The 20,007-nt window shown below is 42.4% G+C and overlaps 2 protein-coding genes across 3 annotated transcripts in view; one reads left to right on the forward strand and one right to left on the reverse strand.

Moving 5' to 3' along the window:
- Nucleotides 1-6,704, forward strand: part of dync1i2a (dynein, cytoplasmic 1, intermediate chain 2a) — a 19,180-nt gene extending 12,476 nt beyond the window's left edge. For both annotated transcript variants that reach the window (XM_008278707.1, XM_008278706.1), the window contains 7 exons: nt 1,288-1,434; nt 1,519-1,632; nt 2,179-2,312; nt 3,352-3,496; nt 5,024-5,164; nt 5,335-5,460; nt 5,747-6,704. In XM_008278707.1, the coding sequence (XP_008276929.1) occupies nt 1,288-1,434; nt 1,519-1,632; nt 2,179-2,312; nt 3,352-3,496; nt 5,024-5,164; nt 5,335-5,460; nt 5,747-5,860 (921 nt within the window). In that variant the 3' untranslated portion in view covers nt 5,861-6,704. The remainder of the gene's footprint in view (nt 1-1,287; nt 1,435-1,518; nt 1,633-2,178; nt 2,313-3,351; nt 3,497-5,023; nt 5,165-5,334; nt 5,461-5,746) is intronic.
- LOC103355057 (calcium-binding mitochondrial carrier protein Aralar1) overlaps nt 6,686-20,007 on the reverse strand; it is a 21,580-nt gene continuing 8,258 nt past the window's right edge. The window contains exons 6-18 of the mRNA XM_008278705.1: nt 19,631-19,777; nt 19,291-19,429; nt 18,229-18,322; nt 16,368-16,452; nt 15,037-15,118; nt 13,691-13,849; nt 12,688-12,740; nt 12,396-12,476; nt 9,509-9,649; nt 8,009-8,147; nt 7,544-7,702; nt 7,327-7,417; nt 6,686-7,250 (exon numbers count right to left, since the gene is read on the reverse strand). Of these exons, the coding sequence (XP_008276927.1) occupies nt 7,043-7,250; nt 7,327-7,417; nt 7,544-7,702; nt 8,009-8,147; nt 9,509-9,649; nt 12,396-12,476; nt 12,688-12,740; nt 13,691-13,849; nt 15,037-15,118; nt 16,368-16,452; nt 18,229-18,322; nt 19,291-19,429; nt 19,631-19,777 (1,578 nt within the window). The 3' untranslated portion in view covers nt 6,686-7,042. The remainder of the gene's footprint in view (nt 7,251-7,326; nt 7,418-7,543; nt 7,703-8,008; nt 8,148-9,508; nt 9,650-12,395; nt 12,477-12,687; nt 12,741-13,690; nt 13,850-15,036; nt 15,119-16,367; nt 16,453-18,228; nt 18,323-19,290; nt 19,430-19,630; nt 19,778-20,007) is intronic.

The following is a 20,007-nucleotide window of genomic DNA, read 5'->3' on the forward strand; positions in this document are numbered from 1 at the left end:
CCGCCTCGAGGGTTATTTGCTTACACTGTAAGAACCTAGGCTCAAGTTATGACAGATGTTTGCTTGTGTTTTTGGAAAAGAAGCAACATGTAAAGACAGATATTTAACTTTGAGATGAAGCAGAGGAAGAAAACTGCAGATTGAAGTTGATGTTTTCCATGTTATTGGAAGATTTTAAGTGCTGCTGATATTCAGTTTTGGCATACATAGATTTGACCTGTGGTTAGTTACCTCAGTGGAAAAATAGACCCAAGTTATGTTCACATAGATTTATATTTCCAATCATTTCTTTCATTGTTTCATCGTTTTCAGCAAAACATAATGTAAAATGCCTGTATTGTTAAAAAAATGTTTACAGTGGTGTGCGTAAGGGTAATCAAAGTTCATGTTCTATACATAAAAATGAACCTTAGTAAAGAAAATACATTAAAAACAATCTAAATACTTACAAATATTGAACTGTGCTTGTACAGATTGTGTTGAGTTGGGAGTGAGTATTGAAGATGAATGTGCATGATAGGTGGTTAATTTAACAAAGATGGACTTTGACTGTGGATCAGACTAATTAGCTGGATTTCAGGGAAATGTCTGTTTGGTTTTTAGAAAGGTAAATTAAGTAAACTGACACTTCCTTTCTAACTACGAATATAACTGATGGAACAACCACATCAACCTGCTCAGTTCCCCTTCGCAGAAAATATTAGATTTTTGGAAGTAACAGGAAATTTTACTGGAGAATTCAGTGACAGCAAAATCTTCCAGTGACATAAAATCTTACTGAGCTGATAAGCTGTTGCTCTGTACTGCGCCTGACAACATCCTCACCGCTGTGTATTATCCTTCTCATCACTCGCTCTGCCAACACTGTTACCAAAACCGCAAATTAGGAGCCTTGTCTTCTTCCTTTGTTTTGGTCATTTTGGTGTCACTGTTTGTTTCCATGGAAACACTGGTCAGCCACTGTCACCGGCTGTTACCATGGAAGCGCAGATCAGCAGGTGTTACCGTGCGTTACCATGGAAACACTGGTCAGCCAGTGTTGCTGATTATCACCGTGGAAACGCTGCTCAGCTGGTGTCACTCTGTTTGGGGTGGAGCAGTTAAATCATTTAGACTGAGATTAAGTTAGTGTTCAGTTTTGTGGGATTGTCTAACTTGTGTCATACCTACACACCAGTTTGTAATGTCTTCATGAAGCTGAGCATCATGGTGCATTGTGACTGTCTCACTGCCTGTTTCACTTTTTTTAACCTTCTTCCTCTTATACTTTCTCCTTCGCTCTGACAGTCTGCTGTCATGTCTGCTGCATTTGCCAAGTTCCACCCCAACGTTGTGGTGGGGGGCACATACTCAGGGCAGATTGTACTGTGGGACAACAGGAGCAACAAGAGGACCCCTGTGCAGAGGACTCCCCTGTCAGCAGCAGCGCACACGGTAGAGAAAACACCTGACACAGCGGGCCGGGATTTCATTTATATTCATCAGAAGAGTAAACTTTCACCTTCATTGTCTTTGCAGCACCCGGTATACTGTGTGAATGTGGTCGGGACCCAGAACGCCCACAACCTGATTAGCATCTCCACTGATGGAAAGATGTGCTCCTGGAGTCTGGACATGCTCTCCCAGCCACAGGTAGCACATATACATATAAATCCAGCTCTATATGTGTGAATGTGTGTGTCCTCAGAGCAATATTTCTGAATTACCTAAACAACCTTGGATTAAAGTGTTAACCATAAATTTAAATTGCTATGTTAATGATACATCACATTTTAAAGAGGAGAGGTTATTTTTTATGGTTGGTCTTCCTGTCTCTTCACTTTCACGTTGCACACGTTTCCTGTCCCTCGCATTCATGCTAAATGTCAGACGTTTTGGCTGGACTCCTTCCTTTTCGCATTCCAGTTTGGTATTTCCTCCGACTTTACCCTTATTTTTTCTACAGCTCATTTTTCACTTTGAAGGAAATTATTTTTGCTAGCTGTGTCATTTCATCCGTGCTGCCAAGACCTCAATGTCAAACTTTCGTTTTTTATAAAGTGCTAGTTGAATTTAGATTATGCATTAATAAACTGTCGAGTGATTTTTATAGGTTGTGCTTGGCAGCGTGTGTGTTAACATAAAGCCTGAGCAGGGAGCTTGTTATGGATGTTGTTCCATGTTCCCTCCCCTCCACAGGACAGCATGGAGCTGGTGTTCAAGCAGTCCAAAGCTGTAGCTGTCACCTCCATGTCTTTCCCTCTCGGAGATGTCAACAATTTCGTGGTGGGCAGCGAGGACGGCTCTGTCTACATGTCGTGTCGTCATGGAAGGTGCGTCTGTATGCAACCACAGTCCCCAGCGTCCCTCCCGAACACCAACAGGAAACTGAGGCGACTTGTTAGGCCCACCTAGGACCGAGTGTCAAATAAATATAGCCCACTCACTTCCCAGTGCAGCACAAATCCAACACTTGATCTCCTGCTGTTTGAGGTTTCACTCCTGCCCAGTCATCCTGTTTTTCTTTTCCGCTTGTCAGTTGTGTTTGTAAAGGTCGTTCAACATAAACAGGGCACACATGCAGGGGAAACAAATCATTTTTTCCCTGTTCTCTTTTTTTCTTTTCAGTATGTTTCTTTGGGTGAGAGAGTTTGTTTACAGTCAGTCGTCCCAGGGAGAATTAAAAGTGCAGTTCATCCCACAATGTTCTCATTTAAGAGACTGGGGCTCCTCTCATGGTGGATGGTCCTCAGCAGAGAAATGTGGCTTAAATCAGAGCTGCCAGTGAATAGCGTGTCAGCCCCACACTAAATGTCCTGCAGTATGCCCAGAGACCGCAGAGAGGGGATAGCTGCTAGGTTTTGCACAGCAGAATCACCTCTGTAATTGGGGGAATAATTTTCCACCTCATTTACAATGGTATGATACTCTCATCGCAGTTAATAATGCATAAGCATCACTCATGCTGAGTATTTACCTCTCTACGTTAATTATCTGAGCCTCAGTTGGGTAACAGCTCTGCAACATGTGGTTGAAGGGATGCAGGCACTTTTGCCACCCTGCTGGTAATTACATGATATAAGTAAATGATTACTGTGAATACGTCCAGCAGAGGTCCATCTGCGCCTGTTGCTTTCTTTCATGCTTAATGTAACACCTAAATGGTTAGAAACACAGTGTTAACTGTTAACCCTTTGAAATTTTGTTGTTAGTTTGTCTTGTTTCTGCAGTGCAGAGAAATGCATATTCAAACATTTCAACTGAAGGTCACTGCTGCACATCTGCTGCTTTTAAATAATACATATGCCATGCTGTTGTGTTTAATCTATCAGTTTGTCTGCTCTGACTCCCTTCTTCGTCTGTGCTCTGCAGCAAAGCGGGCATTAGTGAGATGTTTGAGGGCCACCACGGCCCCATCACAGGGATCCACTGCCACACAGCTGCAGGGCCGCTGGACTTCTCCAATCTGTTTGTTACCTCTTCTTTCGACTGGACTGTCAAGCTGTGGACCACCAAGGTATGACTGAGATCTGAAAAGTCAGAGCAAACCTCTGAGTTCATTTATTTGATTGAAAAAAAGACAGCTGTGTGTAGGAAAAAGTCTCTGCCTGCTGCGTGTTTTGTTTGTCTACAAGGTCCCATATAATCCAGTTATTGTTCATTTTCAACTGTAATATAGCTCAGGGGAATAATGATTCTTTTTTATGATGAATTTAAAGCCACATACTTGTTTTAAAGAGGTATTGATTGGATTTGAAGGCAGATGTCCAGACACCCACAGCAGCAACAATAGTAGATCCTGTTTAGCCAAAAGAATTAATTTGCTCCCTCTAATTTAACGAGCATAAGAGTCTTCAGCGACAACAAGCTCACTTAGGCTGAAAGCTCCTTTAAAAAGAGAGACAGAGAGATAAAAGTTGAGATTTGTTTTGTGAAATGGAGCCAGAGTGTGCAACACTTTATTTCCTACTCGAACGTTAAAAACCAAACAGAGAGGTGTTATGTTTAATATAATTAGATCTCTGTTTAGCTCATGTTGGTAGTGGTCAATGTGCACCTTTGATTTTGGAATGAAATAGGAGTTCAAGGAAAATTAAATACTCCAGAACACTCTTAAATCTGATATTTAAATTAGACAAGAAAGAAATGATGAGAAAGTTAACGATAACAATTGTTACTGCAGCTTAAAACCACTCTACCTGCTGGTAATTGATTATCAGCTGATAGAGGTTTGAGGTCTTATCTGCTTGCTGCACTCCATCACCTTTATTTAGCAGTGACTAAACACAACAGCTGATTAGTTTTTAGGGATTCAGTTACAAAGTGAATTTGACAAATTGAAAATTTTTGACTTGCTGATGGGATGGAAGAGAAGATTACAAGTCATCCATTTTGGCCTTTTTAACAGAATGATGTTGGTAAACAGGAAGATATCAATCAAACTTTTTTAAAATAGAAACCTTGTGACTTAATTTTAAATATTTCGCACTTCTTACCGGTGATTTAATGGCAACTAAACATGTCAGTTTCATGTCTGAACACCATGCTCACTTTTCTCACTAGTCAGTAGACTTACTAACATGGCACAACTGCAGCATTATTTATTCATGTGTGTAGCACATGATAATATCGTTATATTATAGATACACACAATTAAGGAGCCGATTTATTAAGAACATACAGCTACGGCTAATTCCGTCCTAATTTAACAGCCCTGTAATAAATCCTACTTTCATGAAGGTTGCAAGGTTCAGTTTTTATTGGGAGGTTCAGAGAAGTGCTGATTAAACTTTGTGGTCATCTTGGAGGCAGCAGTTTGTGGTGCTATAGGATTGTGTTGCCTTATGCTGACAGGCGTTTTCTATTAATTCGTCGAGCCCATTTCTATAAGTGATGGTTGGCAGGATAACAGAAACACCTCTCTGTATAATCCAATCTAGTTCAACAGCACTGAGAACGTCACTGATGGACACCCATATAGCAGAAACTGACCACGTTATTAAATGGGGTGTATAAAATAGTGTTTTTCTTCTCCCCTCTACAGAACAATAAGCCGCTGTACTCATTTGAAGATAACTCGGATTACGTGTATGATGTCATGTGGTCTCCGACTCACCCTGCTCTGTTTGCCTGTGTGGACGGAGTTGGTCACCTCGACCTGTGGAACCTCAACAACGACACTGAGGTAATACATTCCTACTAACTGTGCACACAGATGTCAGATCTTAAATGGAGACTTTTTAATAGAAGAGACACTCTTCTGTAGACATTACTGACTATAAAGTTCCATGTTGGATACAGTATGTGTTGCAGAGCATGTTTCCACTCACTGATTGTTATTCTATGTTATTTTAGGTTCCCACTGCCAGCGTCACTGTACAGGGTAACCCAGCCCTCAACAGGGTCCGATGGGCTCATTCTGGCAGAGAAATCGCTGTGGGAGACTCCGATGGACAAGTTCTTGTGTACGACGTTGGAGAAGTGAGTAAACTTAACTCAGCTTTTTACATTCCAATTTCTGATTGTATTTTTTAAAAATAATAATCACAAATCAGCCTCATCTGCTATAACATGTACTTTACTGATGAGCAAATAATTGCACAGCATGGCCAGCTCACCTTAATGAGATCTTGTTTTTCTTTTCAAGAGCGTCTCAAGAAATTAACTAACAACATCCGGTGGTGGTTTGAGTCTGTTGTTTGCCTGTGATGCTGCAGCCGAAGCCTGCGTTTTGTAATTCGAGTCTGTTGTTGCCTCTCCCTCACAGCAAATTGCGGTTCCACGAAACGACGAGTGGACCCGATTCGTCCGCACACTGGCAGAGATTAACGAGAACAGGGATGATGCAGAGGAGCTGGCAGCTCAGCGTCTGGCTGCATGAGCTAATCGCCACGGACGCACCGATTAAGGGACCAGTTGTGTGCTTGTTAATATCAGCCATGTTTTGATAGAAGGAAAAGATGTGATGACAACACGAGCGGAGGAAAAGACGGAAGTGTTTATCAGACAGAAGTACGGACATCTTTTGATTTCCAACACTCTTCTTGTTTAGACAACTGCCTTCTCAGTTAGCTGGATCGTCACCAGTCTTCCTCGGGATAACACAAGCGACAGGGCTATCAACCTCAGACACTAACATTTAAGCCATATTCACAAAACAGTCATCCTTTCTTCTACCAGATGCCTTAAAGTTTAGTTTTAATCTTGATTGTAAAACCCTTACCTGTCTTTATTTACAGCATGATTAAAAAGAGCCTTAATTTTGAGTTACGTCACACCAGTGCTCCACTCCACGTATTGATGAAGATCAGTCAGAGCTGTTCTCTATTGCCACCAAAGTTGAAGTAAAGCAATCGCATCTTTAAATACCCAGGAATGTAATTATCACATAGCTGTAGCCCATGTTGACATCTCTGTTGCTTTAGATCTGATCACATTAACATTCACGTTTGTAAAATAGTGAAATGGTCTTTCTACTTCGATATCGTTTTATACTGCACTTGTTTCCCGTTAATCAGTGCAGCATGAGTTAGTACTAAGATTGGTGGAATATCCCCAAATGTCTAAGAGGATGATCATGTATGCTGTAACTGCTCCTGTATGTTGATGGGATCTCAATGGTTTGTTTCCTCAAAGCTTGGTGTCAAAACTGAGAATGTACTTTTCACAGTAGAAACAGTTTGAATGATTTATTTCAATAAAATACAATAAATACATTTAAATTATTTCCCAAGTCCCTGGTCATGATTTCAAAATAAATACTTTGAAAATATCTGTACATCCTCGTGTCTCTTAAACATAACTGACACATGCACACCAAAGCTATTGCACGCCAGAAAAACGCAGTAACAATCTTTTTCAGTGCCATAATGTCCCTCTGTTGAGAGGTACAATATGTACAATAAAATTGTGCAAGCAACGCAAAGAAAATGCAACAAAGCCATACTCATGCAGCATTTTAAGTAAGACAGCCGCTCAAATGCATCGAATTGAAACGTGGATCGGTAAAACCATTTTGAAGGAAACGTGAGGACTGGAGAAGCATGCAGCCCTCAGTGACGGTTTATGAGGCTTGAGGCTCCGTTTCGGACGCCGCTGGTTTGATTGTCGGCTCTGCAGAAGGCTTGAACTTTGGCAGGTGCAGACCAAACTTTCTCTCCACGCCAGCAAAGGTTGCAGCAGCCAGATGGTAGCCACCCACGTGGTCTGCAGTCACGGAAGGCAAGTCCTCGATCGCGGGTTTGGGAGTGGGCTCAGATCCGGCAGGACGACTGAGGAGAGAGTCAAGTTAGGGTGAGATACACCTCATGATATTAATGAGGGATTCATTCTTGTTAAAGTACTTACTGTCCTCCAAAGTCTACGTAGAACCATCTCTGTAGCAGCTCATAGGTCACCAGGGTTACACCAAACTGTGGTGACGATCTGCAGACACGAGCTGATGGAAGAAAGTTTAAGCTGTTGGCTTTGATATTTCCGTGATGGAGTTGTAGATATTTACAGCCACAGTTTCATTTCCTGTCATGAAAGCACTTCTAGGACAATGACTGTTTGTGTGCAATACCTCCTGCTCCCTTCCAAAATGCCCTGAAACCTTCCTCCTTCAGGATCTTCCTGAAGCAGTCGATGACTCCATTGTACGTCGTCTGGCCTGCTCGGGCCGCCACCTGGAGCCTGGTCTTGATGACATCAGCAGGGGTCACCAGCGAAGCCGCCGGTATACCTTGTTTTTCACAAAAACACATAATGAAGTGCTTTCACTATGCACAGATGGTGTCACATTCTGATATCCCCACCGCAGCATCACGCAGGGCTTGAAATGGCTATACCTTCACGATGCGATAGGACAAAAACGCTGCATATACAGTCAGACTACTGAGAGACTGAATGGATGGAGAAAGCACAAACAGGGAGGAAACCAAAATGCATTTTTTTTTGGAGAACAAAATGTGACACGTCCTTTTATAAAACACACAACATGGTGCTGTTTGGATGTCCAGACACACTCAGCTTTCCAGATGTTTGTTACCTGCAATAGCTCCAGCAGTGAGCAGCTGCAATGCCCCCAGCCGTCCTTCCTCATCTGCCAGCTTCTCCTTCGTGTGGGCATAAACAGGGAAGTAGATGGCCGAGAAGGGGATGTCACGCAGGAAGCAAGCTTTGGCTCCCTGAAAGAAAAACAAAGATCATGTCAGAAATACATGCATCCCTACAGGACTGATAAATGAGCAGAGGCAGTGTTTGAGCAGGTTTGTGTTGGGGATTAAGTGGCCGAGGAGCTGATTTATTCAACCTACAGGGGGCTTTAGTGCTGATGATGGAGCCAAAGAGCCCCGGGCAGAGCTGCAGCACTGGGCCTCCAGAGAGAAATCCATCACACACACACACACACACACCATGGACCTCCGTGTGCTGGCTTCTTCTACAGAGAGGAAGTCAGCCTTTTTTTTTCTTTTTCTTTTTTTCTTTTTTTTTTAACAAGCCACACACTGTCTGCCACTCATTAAAATATGGAGTATGAACACATGACTCGAGCTGTAAGTGAAGCCACAAGGATCTGGAAAGGAGCAGTAGCAACGCGTAATCCCTCGCTAATTTGCTGTTGGTCGTTGGCCGCAGTTCCGTTTGCATGTTTAACACTGTTTTGGAAAATTGCAAACAGTCAGCAAAGCAATGTTTGATCTTCAAATTTGTGTCTCTGATCTCCATTATGTCTATGTACACATACAACTGTTGGTTCGAATACAGTAGTGTTTCGTCTGTGCATCATTACAGGAATCAAATAAATGCACGTGTTAATAAAACAGAAGCAGAAAGTAAAGCGCATTTGCATATATACTTAACTGAAGTACATTAATCCATTAAATGTATTCAACAGATAGAGTTCATACAAAAATCTAAATAATGAAGCTACAACCAGCTCCACCTTTACCAGTTACAACATTTAAAAAGTCCTTTCATGCTTCTGATGACCTAATAATAAATTCTTTCAATGATTTATACCAGTATTTTCTTGTTGCATGTTATTTGCAACTACACTGAGTGCTGTAAAATTGTTGTATTGCTGCCAACGCTGCTCAGTTAATTAACTGCAAACTATTTAAAATAATCCAGTAATTGTTCAAGCAAGAAATGTCTAAATTTTCTAGTTCCATGTTTTTAATTGCAAGACTTTGTTGCTGTTTTTTTTAATGATATACTTATTTGATTTTCTTTGAGCTTTGGGCTGTTGCTCTAGCAAAACAAGACATTCTAATACATCAACTTTGGGCTCTTTTTTTTTGCAATTTACTTATTAATCGATTAATCAAGAAAACAACTAGCAAATTATTAGATGATGAGAATAACTGTTAGTTTTAGCACGACTTCTTAAAAGACACAGAAACTTACAAGTGCAAACCCTAAAGTGAACAATAAATGTTGTTGGTTTTGTATCCGAGGAACATCGAGCGCCTTTCACTGCCCTTGTATGACAGCGAGCAGAGGTTGATGCTGCAGACGTCATGGTGCTGCAGAGGTGCTGACCTACCTTGTAGAGGCCAAAGAAGCCCAGGTCTCTGACAACACTCAGGGCACTGACCCTGGGGCCTGTAGTGATCTCTCCAGCCACCTGCAGACGGATCTTAACGATCTCCAGAGGATTGGTGAAAATCACCTGGGAAGCTCCAGCCTGCAGGATGCAACGAGGGGGAAAGAAAAAACAAGCAGCTGATGAGCAGTTTGTATGCAGAGATGGAGGTTTCTAAGTGGATTTTCTGTGGTAAGTGAGGTTACACATCTGAGGGGTGAACTCTGGGTGCAAATGGTAATGATGTGTAAGCATTTCTTCCTCGCAGGAATTTTTAAATTATCTCAGCGAACTTCAGCACAAAAGATACTATTTTTTCCCTCGTTCTGGCCTGATATTGTCAGAGAGTGGCCTTGACGGGAGGAGGAAAAGGCAGGCATTGATGGAAGAACAACTGGGGTCACGCTGGAGCAGGAGAAGTCCCGGCTCATGGTTGGGAGGCTCTGACCCTGGCACCGGCCCTCTGCCCCCTCGCCTCCCCTGAGGCACCTCCTGTGGCAGGGTGAGCGGCCCAGCCTGGCCTCACCCTGCACACTTCCCCAATTCACCCCCCATTCCCAGGGGAGCGCGCTGAATCACCCGGACGGCTCGGGGTCCAGGAGAGCGATGCCCTAAAGGCACAGCACCCTCTGACTCAGGCACATTTATCACCCTCCCTGAATCTAATCAGGCCCCAGGATGGCTGCTGATGACATTCAGGGCAGGGGTCTTATCTGTAAACATCCGAGCAAAGGTCTAAAAAAAGCTCTGGCACATTTAGTCATTTTCAGAGTGGAGGGGGAATATCCGCCGCTCTGAAGATTGATGCACTCGTCCCTTCTCTTTTATCTTCTTCAGTTCTCTCTTCTGGTGGAAGCGATAATTTAACAAGTTATCAGATTAACAGGACTTTAAGGGCTCGTGAAGCAACATGAGGATGTGGGACACTTCAGAATGAATTAGGGAAGCCCATGGATGGAAAATATTCTTAGCTGTGCGTAGTGGAAACATCCTTGTTGTCCTGAGCGGGGACCTGTACGCCTCAGGTATATACGGCGTTGTCAAACTCAATCACACTGAGCTGGGCCCAGCTTCATCCAGGACCCTCCAGGGCCTCTTCCTCCAATTACACCCTGACAGGGGTCACGACCCCGCAGACCCCGATCCTCTGAGTCCAACCTGCGGCCTCGGCTCCACGGCCCGTCTGTTTCATTTCAGCGCAGCCGGTGGAGAGGCCGAGTGTCGGAATTACATCTTTAATCCAGTGTTGCACTCACTAAATGTTAGTGCAAATTAGCCGGGATTAAAAAAAGAAAAAAAAACAACTAAAACTAACTTTTGTCTTTCTTGTAGCCACTCATGGGCTGACATGAGAATCTCTCACATGTGTCATTATCACTGATGGAAATAAACTGATACATGAAGTCAGATAGAATAATGAAATAAAAGTAATGTTCTTAACAACTTATTAAAATAGTCGCATAAATTCCACATTATTACAAATCAAATATGAACAGCTCACAAAGATGCTAGTGAACTGTTTGAACGAGTTTCGGTCACCTGCTTCTCTGGCGGCTGTTTTTAGGTGAATCAGCAACATTCACACAAACAGTTTAGACGTATTTTATCTAAATGAAGAAGTGCATCAAATACTCGACATCAACAACAACAAAAGCCAGTTGTACATCACTTGCGTCTATATTTCAGTGGGGAATGTGCCAGATAGAATGTAATGTTTTCAGAGATGCTTTTTTGGTTCCCACACTGTTCTTCTTAAAAGGCAGGACACTGTTCTCTAAGGACGTTTTAAAAATGTTTGGTGATAACGCTGTTAGATGATTATGTCTCAGGATTCTTACACCGTTTTCTGAATGTTGCATTAATAATGGTGCTCCATTGTTATCATGTAACATTGTGGGAATGTTTTTATAATGTGTCACCTTAACATCTCCAAAAGCATCCTCAGAATATAGCAAGCACAGTGTTCCACTGTTGTTAGAATAACGTTTTCGATAAAAACATTCTGTCATCTGAGGCCTTGATAACATCTTGAAAACATGTTTTTGTTAAATTTGCTTAATCTGTGGCCCTGACAACATTATCAAAGCATTCTCTGATTGATGTGGTTAAAGTGTTTTGTTGTAGTTAACTAATAACCCATAGCAACATTATTTGAAATGACTTTTTAAAATGTTCTTTGCACATCAGATAAAACATTTTCTTTCAGACAGACTTTGTAGGTAATGTTAGCCAAGGAAGTCGTGGGAACAAGCCCTGCTGGTTGGGATTATACAGAAAGCTGCTTCACAAATAACATTTCTATTATGTATTGTAATAAAACAGCCAATAATAAAATGCTACTCATTTATAATGTTGCAGCAATAATGATCCAATTATACGTCATATACCACTTGCATGTGCATCTGCTTTATTAGTATTCTGTTGTTGTTTAATGCTTTGTGTATTTAGCTTATAGTACCTTGTATGCACTTTTAAATAAGTGACATCATCAATGCAGGAGGTTGTAACAGAGGGTTTTTATGTTTTTTGCTGTATAAATACTTTTACTTTCAGAATCTGAATACCTCATCTGTCATGCCATGTAATCACTGTTTCTTGCCTGTTAAATACACAGATATCTGCATGCAAACAGCAGTTTGTCTGGAATGAAGAATGTGTTTTGACAGGAGAACGCTTTACATCTCAAATGCCTGCAGGTAATTTAACATCTCTTGCAACGAACTGGAATTTCTAGTATTCCTTCACGTTAATCACTTTACATCATGCGTGCTTTGCCTATCTTTGAGGTGTTCCTTGACATGGTTTTGTGTGCAGACTGAATTTAAAGGATGACTAAAGTAATGCTTACACATCCACCAGCCAGAATCTCTGCAGGAAGAGGGATGGTGTCATCTTGTCTGGTGAACTTGTCTCTGACAAAATCATTCATCTGGAAAAAAAAATAAAAAACAGGGAAGAAGACATCAAGAAAAAAGGCAGATGAGACACAATCCCAATCTTGATAGCAGGGCATTAATGTTAACTTGTGGTTGCAGTCACATTTTGATTGTGAAGTGTGTCTTTCTGCATGTTTCTCATTCACAGTGAATCACTGAGAGCAACTTTTTGAGCACTCTAAGCTACACAGTGGAATGACTTGCCGTGAGTTTGATAGCTTTCTCCGGGGCAACGCCAATGAGCTGCGGGAGGAGACCTGCAAAATATTATTCATAGATACCATTAGAATACCTGACAGAGAGAGACAAAGTCTGGCTGGAAATGAATGCACATTTTTATCTTCGCTGAATGAATACATCCACTGACAGCTAGAACAATATAAGCTGCAGGGTTCTTGTGTGCGTAAAACAAACCCATAAATATTTACAGATGGTGGCTGATACATCTGATGCACCAGAACACAAAGGTCCCATTGAAAATGAACAAAAGTCCAAAAATATGACACTGCTGCCGCGGATGGGATCAGCATTGTTGAGGCTTGATCCCACTGTTGGTGGGGAACAGAGAGAGCTGTGTGGTCACGGACAAGATCGAGGGGGGGGGGAGGCTGGGTGCTACAGTGGCGATAACTGCCATACTGTTTCACCGTCTGTCCTTCATCAAGCCAGATAAACTTCTGAAGGAGCTGCTGAGTGACTGCTGCTGGTATGCAGCCAGAAAACAGCCGAGCGTGTCTGTCTCTGAGTCAATCACCCTCTTATCATGTGCAAGAGAGGAGGAAGGGGGGCAGAGGGAAGCGGATCAGAGCAACAAAGCGCTGCAGTGGTGGAGGTAGCAGTAGATGGCAGTCTTGACTTCCTTCATATGAAGAGCCTGAGGGTAGAAGTGTTGTATATCACAAGCCTTCAGCACCATTATCAGTACTCGGGCAGAGGCAGATCAGACACTGCTGCTACATGAATACTGCTGGTCATTTTCCTCAGGGAACTCTCCCAGGTACTGAGATAATGAAAACGTGACCCCTGGGTGCTGCTTTATTCACTGCTGAACAGGGAAGGGCAAAGGTTTCTGGTATCAATTAGCAAACCATGTTCCTGATATTAGTACACTGGCGAATCCTGATGCTTTCCCATCAGATGGTTTGTGTTGCACATGTTGGCTCCGCACATGTCTTTTATACGTACTATAAAATCTGCAAAGGATTACCTCTGTAAAATCCGAAAAAGCCCTCGTAGCGGAGCACTTTCTTTGCGCAGTCGAAGCTGTTCTTGTACATCAGCTCTCCTACGAAGGAGCCTGTGGAGCGCTGGTTCTGCATGCGTGTCTTCACCAGGTCGATGGGGTACACAGCCGTGGCGCCGGTGGCTACGAAAACACACAGATTGTGACTGATTGAAATCTTTGTTCTGTTTTTTTCTAGAAAGAAAAAAATGTGTTCAGAACATGAACATGTTCCACATAAAGTAAACGCAGAGCTTTCTTTAACACTACTGAGCATTAGGGCTGAAACAAGGCACAAGGCGGCACCTAGAATTTTATCATTTTGTCCGACCAGCCGTCTAAAATCTAATTAATGTGCACAAACAAGACAAAGTAAATCAGCAAATTCTCATATTTGAAAAGCTAAAACTAGTAAATATTTGGTCTTTGTGCTCGAAAAATGTCTGGAACTATTAATCATTGCAAAAAAATGGCCACTTTTGATCTAATTAAGTAATTTTTCTGTTGATCAGCGGATCAATTAACTAATTATTTTAAGTCCTCTTGACACATATAAGCAATCGTGTCACACTAATTCATTTGTTAATGTCCCCTTCTATTAAAATTTACAGCAACAATTCAGCAGCTATGTTTAACGATGATGTTTATTGAAGTGTGTTTGTGTGTAAACTTGAAACAGACAGTTATTAAGCTCAGAGTAGGAAGTCTGATGACTGTGGGAAAACCTATTTAGAGCCTGTTTTGCAGGAGCGACGCTGAAGCAAGTTCGACGAAGCCCCAGCCATCAGCTCTACTTGCCATGTCTTGTCTGACATCAAAGGCTGCTGTAATGACTCTCCCCAAACATGCAAACAGCTCGGTCAGCACAGAGGGTGAGAAACAGCTCATTATCGCAACAAAGACACGGCAGTTTCACCGCATGTCTCATGATATGTATCTCTCTCTCTGACCCAGCCTGAATTGGCCGTTGCTGAATGACGGCTGATAAATCTTTGCGTGTTTGGGGAGAGCGCACACACACACACAGAGTCAGAGTGTGTTCCTATCTGTGGGGCAGTTATGTCAGAGGTTCCTTGTATCAGTTCCCTCCAGTGTAATTAGAGAGGGAGATTCCACAGAGTGCGGTTCCGGAAGATTTGTGTCATTCCAAAGCTCCGACTCCAACGACAGCCTGGAGCCACCGGTGGCACGGCAGCACAATGCCGGAGCCTCACATCACAGCCCTTCTCCTCGCAGCACAATGGCCGGCCCCGGGGCCTCAGCGCGCCAGTCGGCCGGCTAAGGTTACCCCTCGGGCGGGCCGGGGGCTCCGCCGCAGACATGTCACTCACCTCCAGCGATTGAGCCCAGAGTAAACCTGTAGGCAGACTCCGCAGCCTGGAGCCAGACGGGCCGAGACGTTTCGTGAGCGTGCTGTATGGGAGAAAAAGACACCAGTGGTCAAATGAATCTGGAGAAAGACGGGAGATCAGAACACTAACCATGAATCGGCCGGCTATTAAACTATAGCGAACCAGATACATTGTGGAAAGGAAAATGCTACGGAGCACTCAACAATGGAGGAAGGCGATGGAATGTGGACTTGTCATATAACGTCTGATTCATCATCAGCCAGTATTAAATGTCACAGACAGACTAGCTCTGGATACAGTAAATGACTGTGTGAACCTGTTGCCCAGTTTTCCACACATGCTACATGTGGTGGGCTACAAGCTCAAAGTCTTCTCCTTTTTTTTTTTACAACAAAGAATAATTTCTCTCTTCTCTGCTGGATCTCTGGATTGGTGTTTGATGTTGAAAGCGGAGCCCTTTTGTTTTCACAGTGGTGCGGGGGAACAGATTAGCCCCACAACCCTTTTCCATGTACCGATAGGAATCTACATGAATATTACACAGTCCGAGTGAGACTCCGTCCAACTATGTGTGTGTGCAGGTCGGGGGAAGTGAGCAACGTCTCCCACACCAGATGAGAAGGGGAGTCGAGCAGATCGCCCCTTTCCTCTTCCCAGATGCTTCCAGCGAGGGTTGCATGCTAACAACATCGAGGTCTTGATCAAAGGGTTTAAACAATTAGCCTACTTCCACTAAAGGGCAGGCCTGAGAATTGCAGCATCCCCCCCCCCCCCCAAAGGAATCAAATTCCAGACCTCTGAGCACGAGTCCCAGGAGCACGAGTGGCCTGAAAGCTCTGACCACAGTCCTGATACGAAGCCATCCAGTGGAGGCAGGAACTATTTTGTTCTCCCACACCCACCTTGACTCCCACTCCCCTCCTGCCATTAGCAGACTTTGCTAAAGGCTCCTAAAACTTCTCAAGCCCCACACTGATAAAAGCCTCTTATTAGCGTCTCAGATGTGTGATTGCAGCTGATGTGTATGTGCAGCTCGGATGAATAAAATGGGGAGAGCCTTTCACGGAGAGGCGCAACGCAACAATCCATTCCTCTTCTATGACTATAATTGGTGTACTTTTATCTGGGAGTTTAAGAAATGCACTTCACAAGGGAAGAAAAACATGGGCACTCCGCTAATTCAGTGCCTGAACATTCTCTCCCCCTCTTTTTTTTTTTTTTTTTGGAGAAGGAAGCCGCGGGAGAAGAGGAAAAGGCTTTGATGAAAGGCAGGAGGATGTGAGGTGTATTAGAGGAGTCACTCAGGCTACCTGTCTATGGGCGTCTGCTAGGTGGTATGGCATGGCTCCTTCCTCCAGCGGGGCTATCCTCTCGATGTCTGCATGGTTCAGCCGCCTTAACACACAGCAGCAGGGGAGGGAGGGAGGGAGGGAGTTAGGCCAGGAAAAAGCCCTGCATCTACTTTGAGCAGCAGCCAGTGATGTAAGATTTTCCACAGACCTTTTACTGCCATATAACTCGGAGTTACTGTAACTTTAATTTGAGCTTATATAAACAACAGACAAACAAAGCTGGATGCGTGCCCGTGGCCCAACAAGTAAATGAAAGTGTTTTGTTACTAAATGGTTTGAGAGCAAAATATTCCCCGCTGGCCTGACGCATCATAAAGTCTGTATCCATGTTTTATGTTGGGCTTGTAAATCAGACAGTGGAGCCACCGTTGTTAAACTGAACGAGCAGTAACTTTATCTTTACAGCCAATAAACAGTCCAGTAACATACTTGTTCCATTCATGGTGGAATTTACCAAAACAAAACAAACGAACAAAAAAAACGGTTTTGCATGAATTTGCACCATTTGAGGGCTAACGGCGGACTCTACCTTGGAGATTGCAACATATTAGGGAAAACTTGTGGAGTCCAGGTTGATTTCGGTTCACTTTCTATGCATTGCCCTCCTATATCGTATCCTTTATCAGCACAAATGCAGCTTTATGCTTTAAGCATTATGCTGCCAGAAAACGAAACAAGAGCCTATAAAAATGAACGAATCTTCAGTTATATTCACTCAAATTATTATTAGAATTTGTTCACACAGATGAACAAGTCGTGGCAACATTGCACAGACGATATAAAAGCAAAGTTTATCTGTGCTTTTTTAGTTTTTGGGGTTTTTCAGGATAATTGGAAGCTTCAGAACTTTGTCTATTGTCTGCACAGCTGCTGCAATTAGTCGATTAATCGATTTGTTATTCAATATTTTATCATTATTATTTTTTTATTATTTAGACAATTGACAACTATTTTGACAATCGATTAGTTGGTTTGAGTAACATTTTTACGAAACAACAAAAAATCAATATTTTCTGATTCCAGGTTCTTTACTGTTAATTTTTTCCAGTTTCTTTCCTCCTCAATAGCAGTAAACTGAATATCTTGGGCTTTGGAAAACACAAACTGACATTTCTCACCATTTTTGGACATTTTAAAAACCAAGAAAGTAACTCATTATTTGAGAAATTAAAAAGTAATCGACAATGGAAATGATAGTCAGTTGCAGCCTAATCGTCTGTGTTGGGTTGTAAACTGTGTGAGGATGCCTTACCTGAACCTGAGTATCCAACAATTCAGGGGTGTAAAAAATATAAAATTAAGATTTATACACACAAATACGGCAGAAACAATATATCAATATATCTGCACCCTTAATATTCTTGTAAATAAAACTACCGTTCTATGGTTCTTATTTTATTTTTTGCTTCTGCTTTGCACCATTAGTTTTTATTTTCAGCTACTTTATTTTACTCTATATTTATTGTTTACTCTATATTTTTATTGTTGTATTGTTGCACCAACCCACCAGAACAAATTCCTCGTATTGTGTAAACTATACCTGGAAATAAATCTGTTTCTGATACTGATAAAAACATTCAATCATCTTATTCCAACTCATTTTTGTGCCTTTTTCAATGACAGTCCATAAACATCTGTAAATCACTGAAAATATGAAAAATAAAATATTCTAAATAAGAGGGTTTAAATAGCTTTTTTCCCCCATTTTCTCTCTGCATGTACATATACAAACAAAGTTTTGTTACTGCTCAGCACAAAATATGTTCACTGGTTAACACACAGACTCCACAGATCTACAAGTAGTAATTCAGGATCTTACCCGGAGTGAGAGTGGAGACCAACCAGCTGGTACAGGATGTCAATCTCCATGGGAGTGATTTGACCAAACTTATTTGCAGCATGAACAAACTCCTCTACGATTCAACAGAGAGACGAGATAACACAGTCACGCAAAAACAGAATTTCAGTCATTTCAAAAGCTTCAATGTTTTACAGTCAAACAGGAGGCTGAGAGGTTAAAACACGTCAGGAATTTTCTACAGTAGGCTTTTGTTATATAGTATTTGCAAATACTGTTCCTCGTTTATTTTGGTGTTATTGTTTTAGTATGGATGTTTGCTACCAAACAGGATATTTAGAGAGGTTACAGGAAAATATTTAAAACCAGTTCTGTATGTGCTTTACCTCCTTCTCCCGGAGCAGCGCTAACTGAACATGCATTCTCTCTGCAGCACCCTGCATCACTCTTTTATATGTGCTCTATATTCAGTTCTTTACTGCTGCCCGCTGAGAAGCTCCATTGCCATCAGGTGGTCTTTCTAAAAGGAAACCTAATGGTAGTTGTTGAAGGAGGGAAAAGAGTTAGTTATTCACTTCCCCCACAAAGAGCTTCCTGTCAGATTCAAGGATTGCAACCTCTGGTTAGAAGCCTGCTTCGCTTGATCTCGGAGACTGCAATGATATGCTTTCCTGTGACTGACAGCTGACATGTGAGTGGCTGCTTTAAACTTAATGATATTTGATATGTTTGGGACCAAATAACAATAATTATTTGCAAATACTATTTGCCCAAAGTCTTTTCTACAAGGAGGAAAGCCATGAAGAGGAAGTCTAAGGTCTGCATCTCAATGGAAAACACAATTAGGAGAAGATGCGACTGACAGTACGACTATCAGTTACTCAGGTATACATGTGGGGAGGGGTGATCTGATTACCAGATTAAAAATGTTCATTTACCTTCGTAATTTAGTGCTACAGTAAATGTTCCCTGTGTGTTCACTCACACCACTCTGTCAAGAAAGTCACAGTATGATCGAACAGCTACATTTCATAACACATATAAAATGCACACATGATTATTTCAGGAGACGCTCACGGGTACCTTTGGTAACAAGAGTGTCTCTGTGAGTGCCGGCCAGGGTGCTGTAAATCTTGCGGACCAGCTCCATGTTGTTGAGGAGAGCATTGAAGGCATTGAAGTAGGAGAAGCTCACCATGTGGGAGGTGCTGCCTCCTGCAGCCTACAGAAAAATCCAAAGTCTGTCATTCCTTCCGGATAGGAGGACTACAGATGGGTCATATTAGGTTCCTTTAAATTCTTCTCTACCTGCTAAGTGCCTGCAGTTGTTTGAAATATAAATTACTAACATGGATGTCCGAGCCAACTGCCGTGTTGTTTTAAAAATTGAACAACTAGTGTGGGACGTTTTTGTGCAACTCACAGAAACCAGATTCTCCTCAACAAATGGAGTCAGCATGTGGTGTCTGATGGTGGCCATGATGTCGCTGAAGTCCAAGGCAGTGATGGTGCCACTTTTGTTCTTGTCTTTCTGTGCAAACGCCTGGCGAGCGTGCTCAAACTGCAGCTCCTGCAACACACACACACAACACACACACACACCCACACCCACACAGAGGAGGTCAAGCTGTTAGCTGACAAAAAAAAGCCAAGAGGAACGAGGAGCATCGCATTACGAGTCAGCGCTGAAATGGAACTTTTCAGGAAGAAAGTATAATGATATCAGTGTTAGACAGATGTGAGAGTCATCAGATGTGACAGTGTCAGACACTGGCTTTTGTAATCACCACCGTCTCTCCG

The sequence above is a fragment of the Stegastes partitus genome, unplaced genomic scaffold (genome assembly GCF_000690725.1).
Source record: "Stegastes partitus isolate 25-593 unplaced genomic scaffold, Stegastes_partitus-1.0.2 Scaffold130, whole genome shotgun sequence".
In the NCBI taxonomy this organism is placed as follows: domain Eukaryota; kingdom Metazoa; phylum Chordata; class Actinopteri; family Pomacentridae; genus Stegastes; species Stegastes partitus.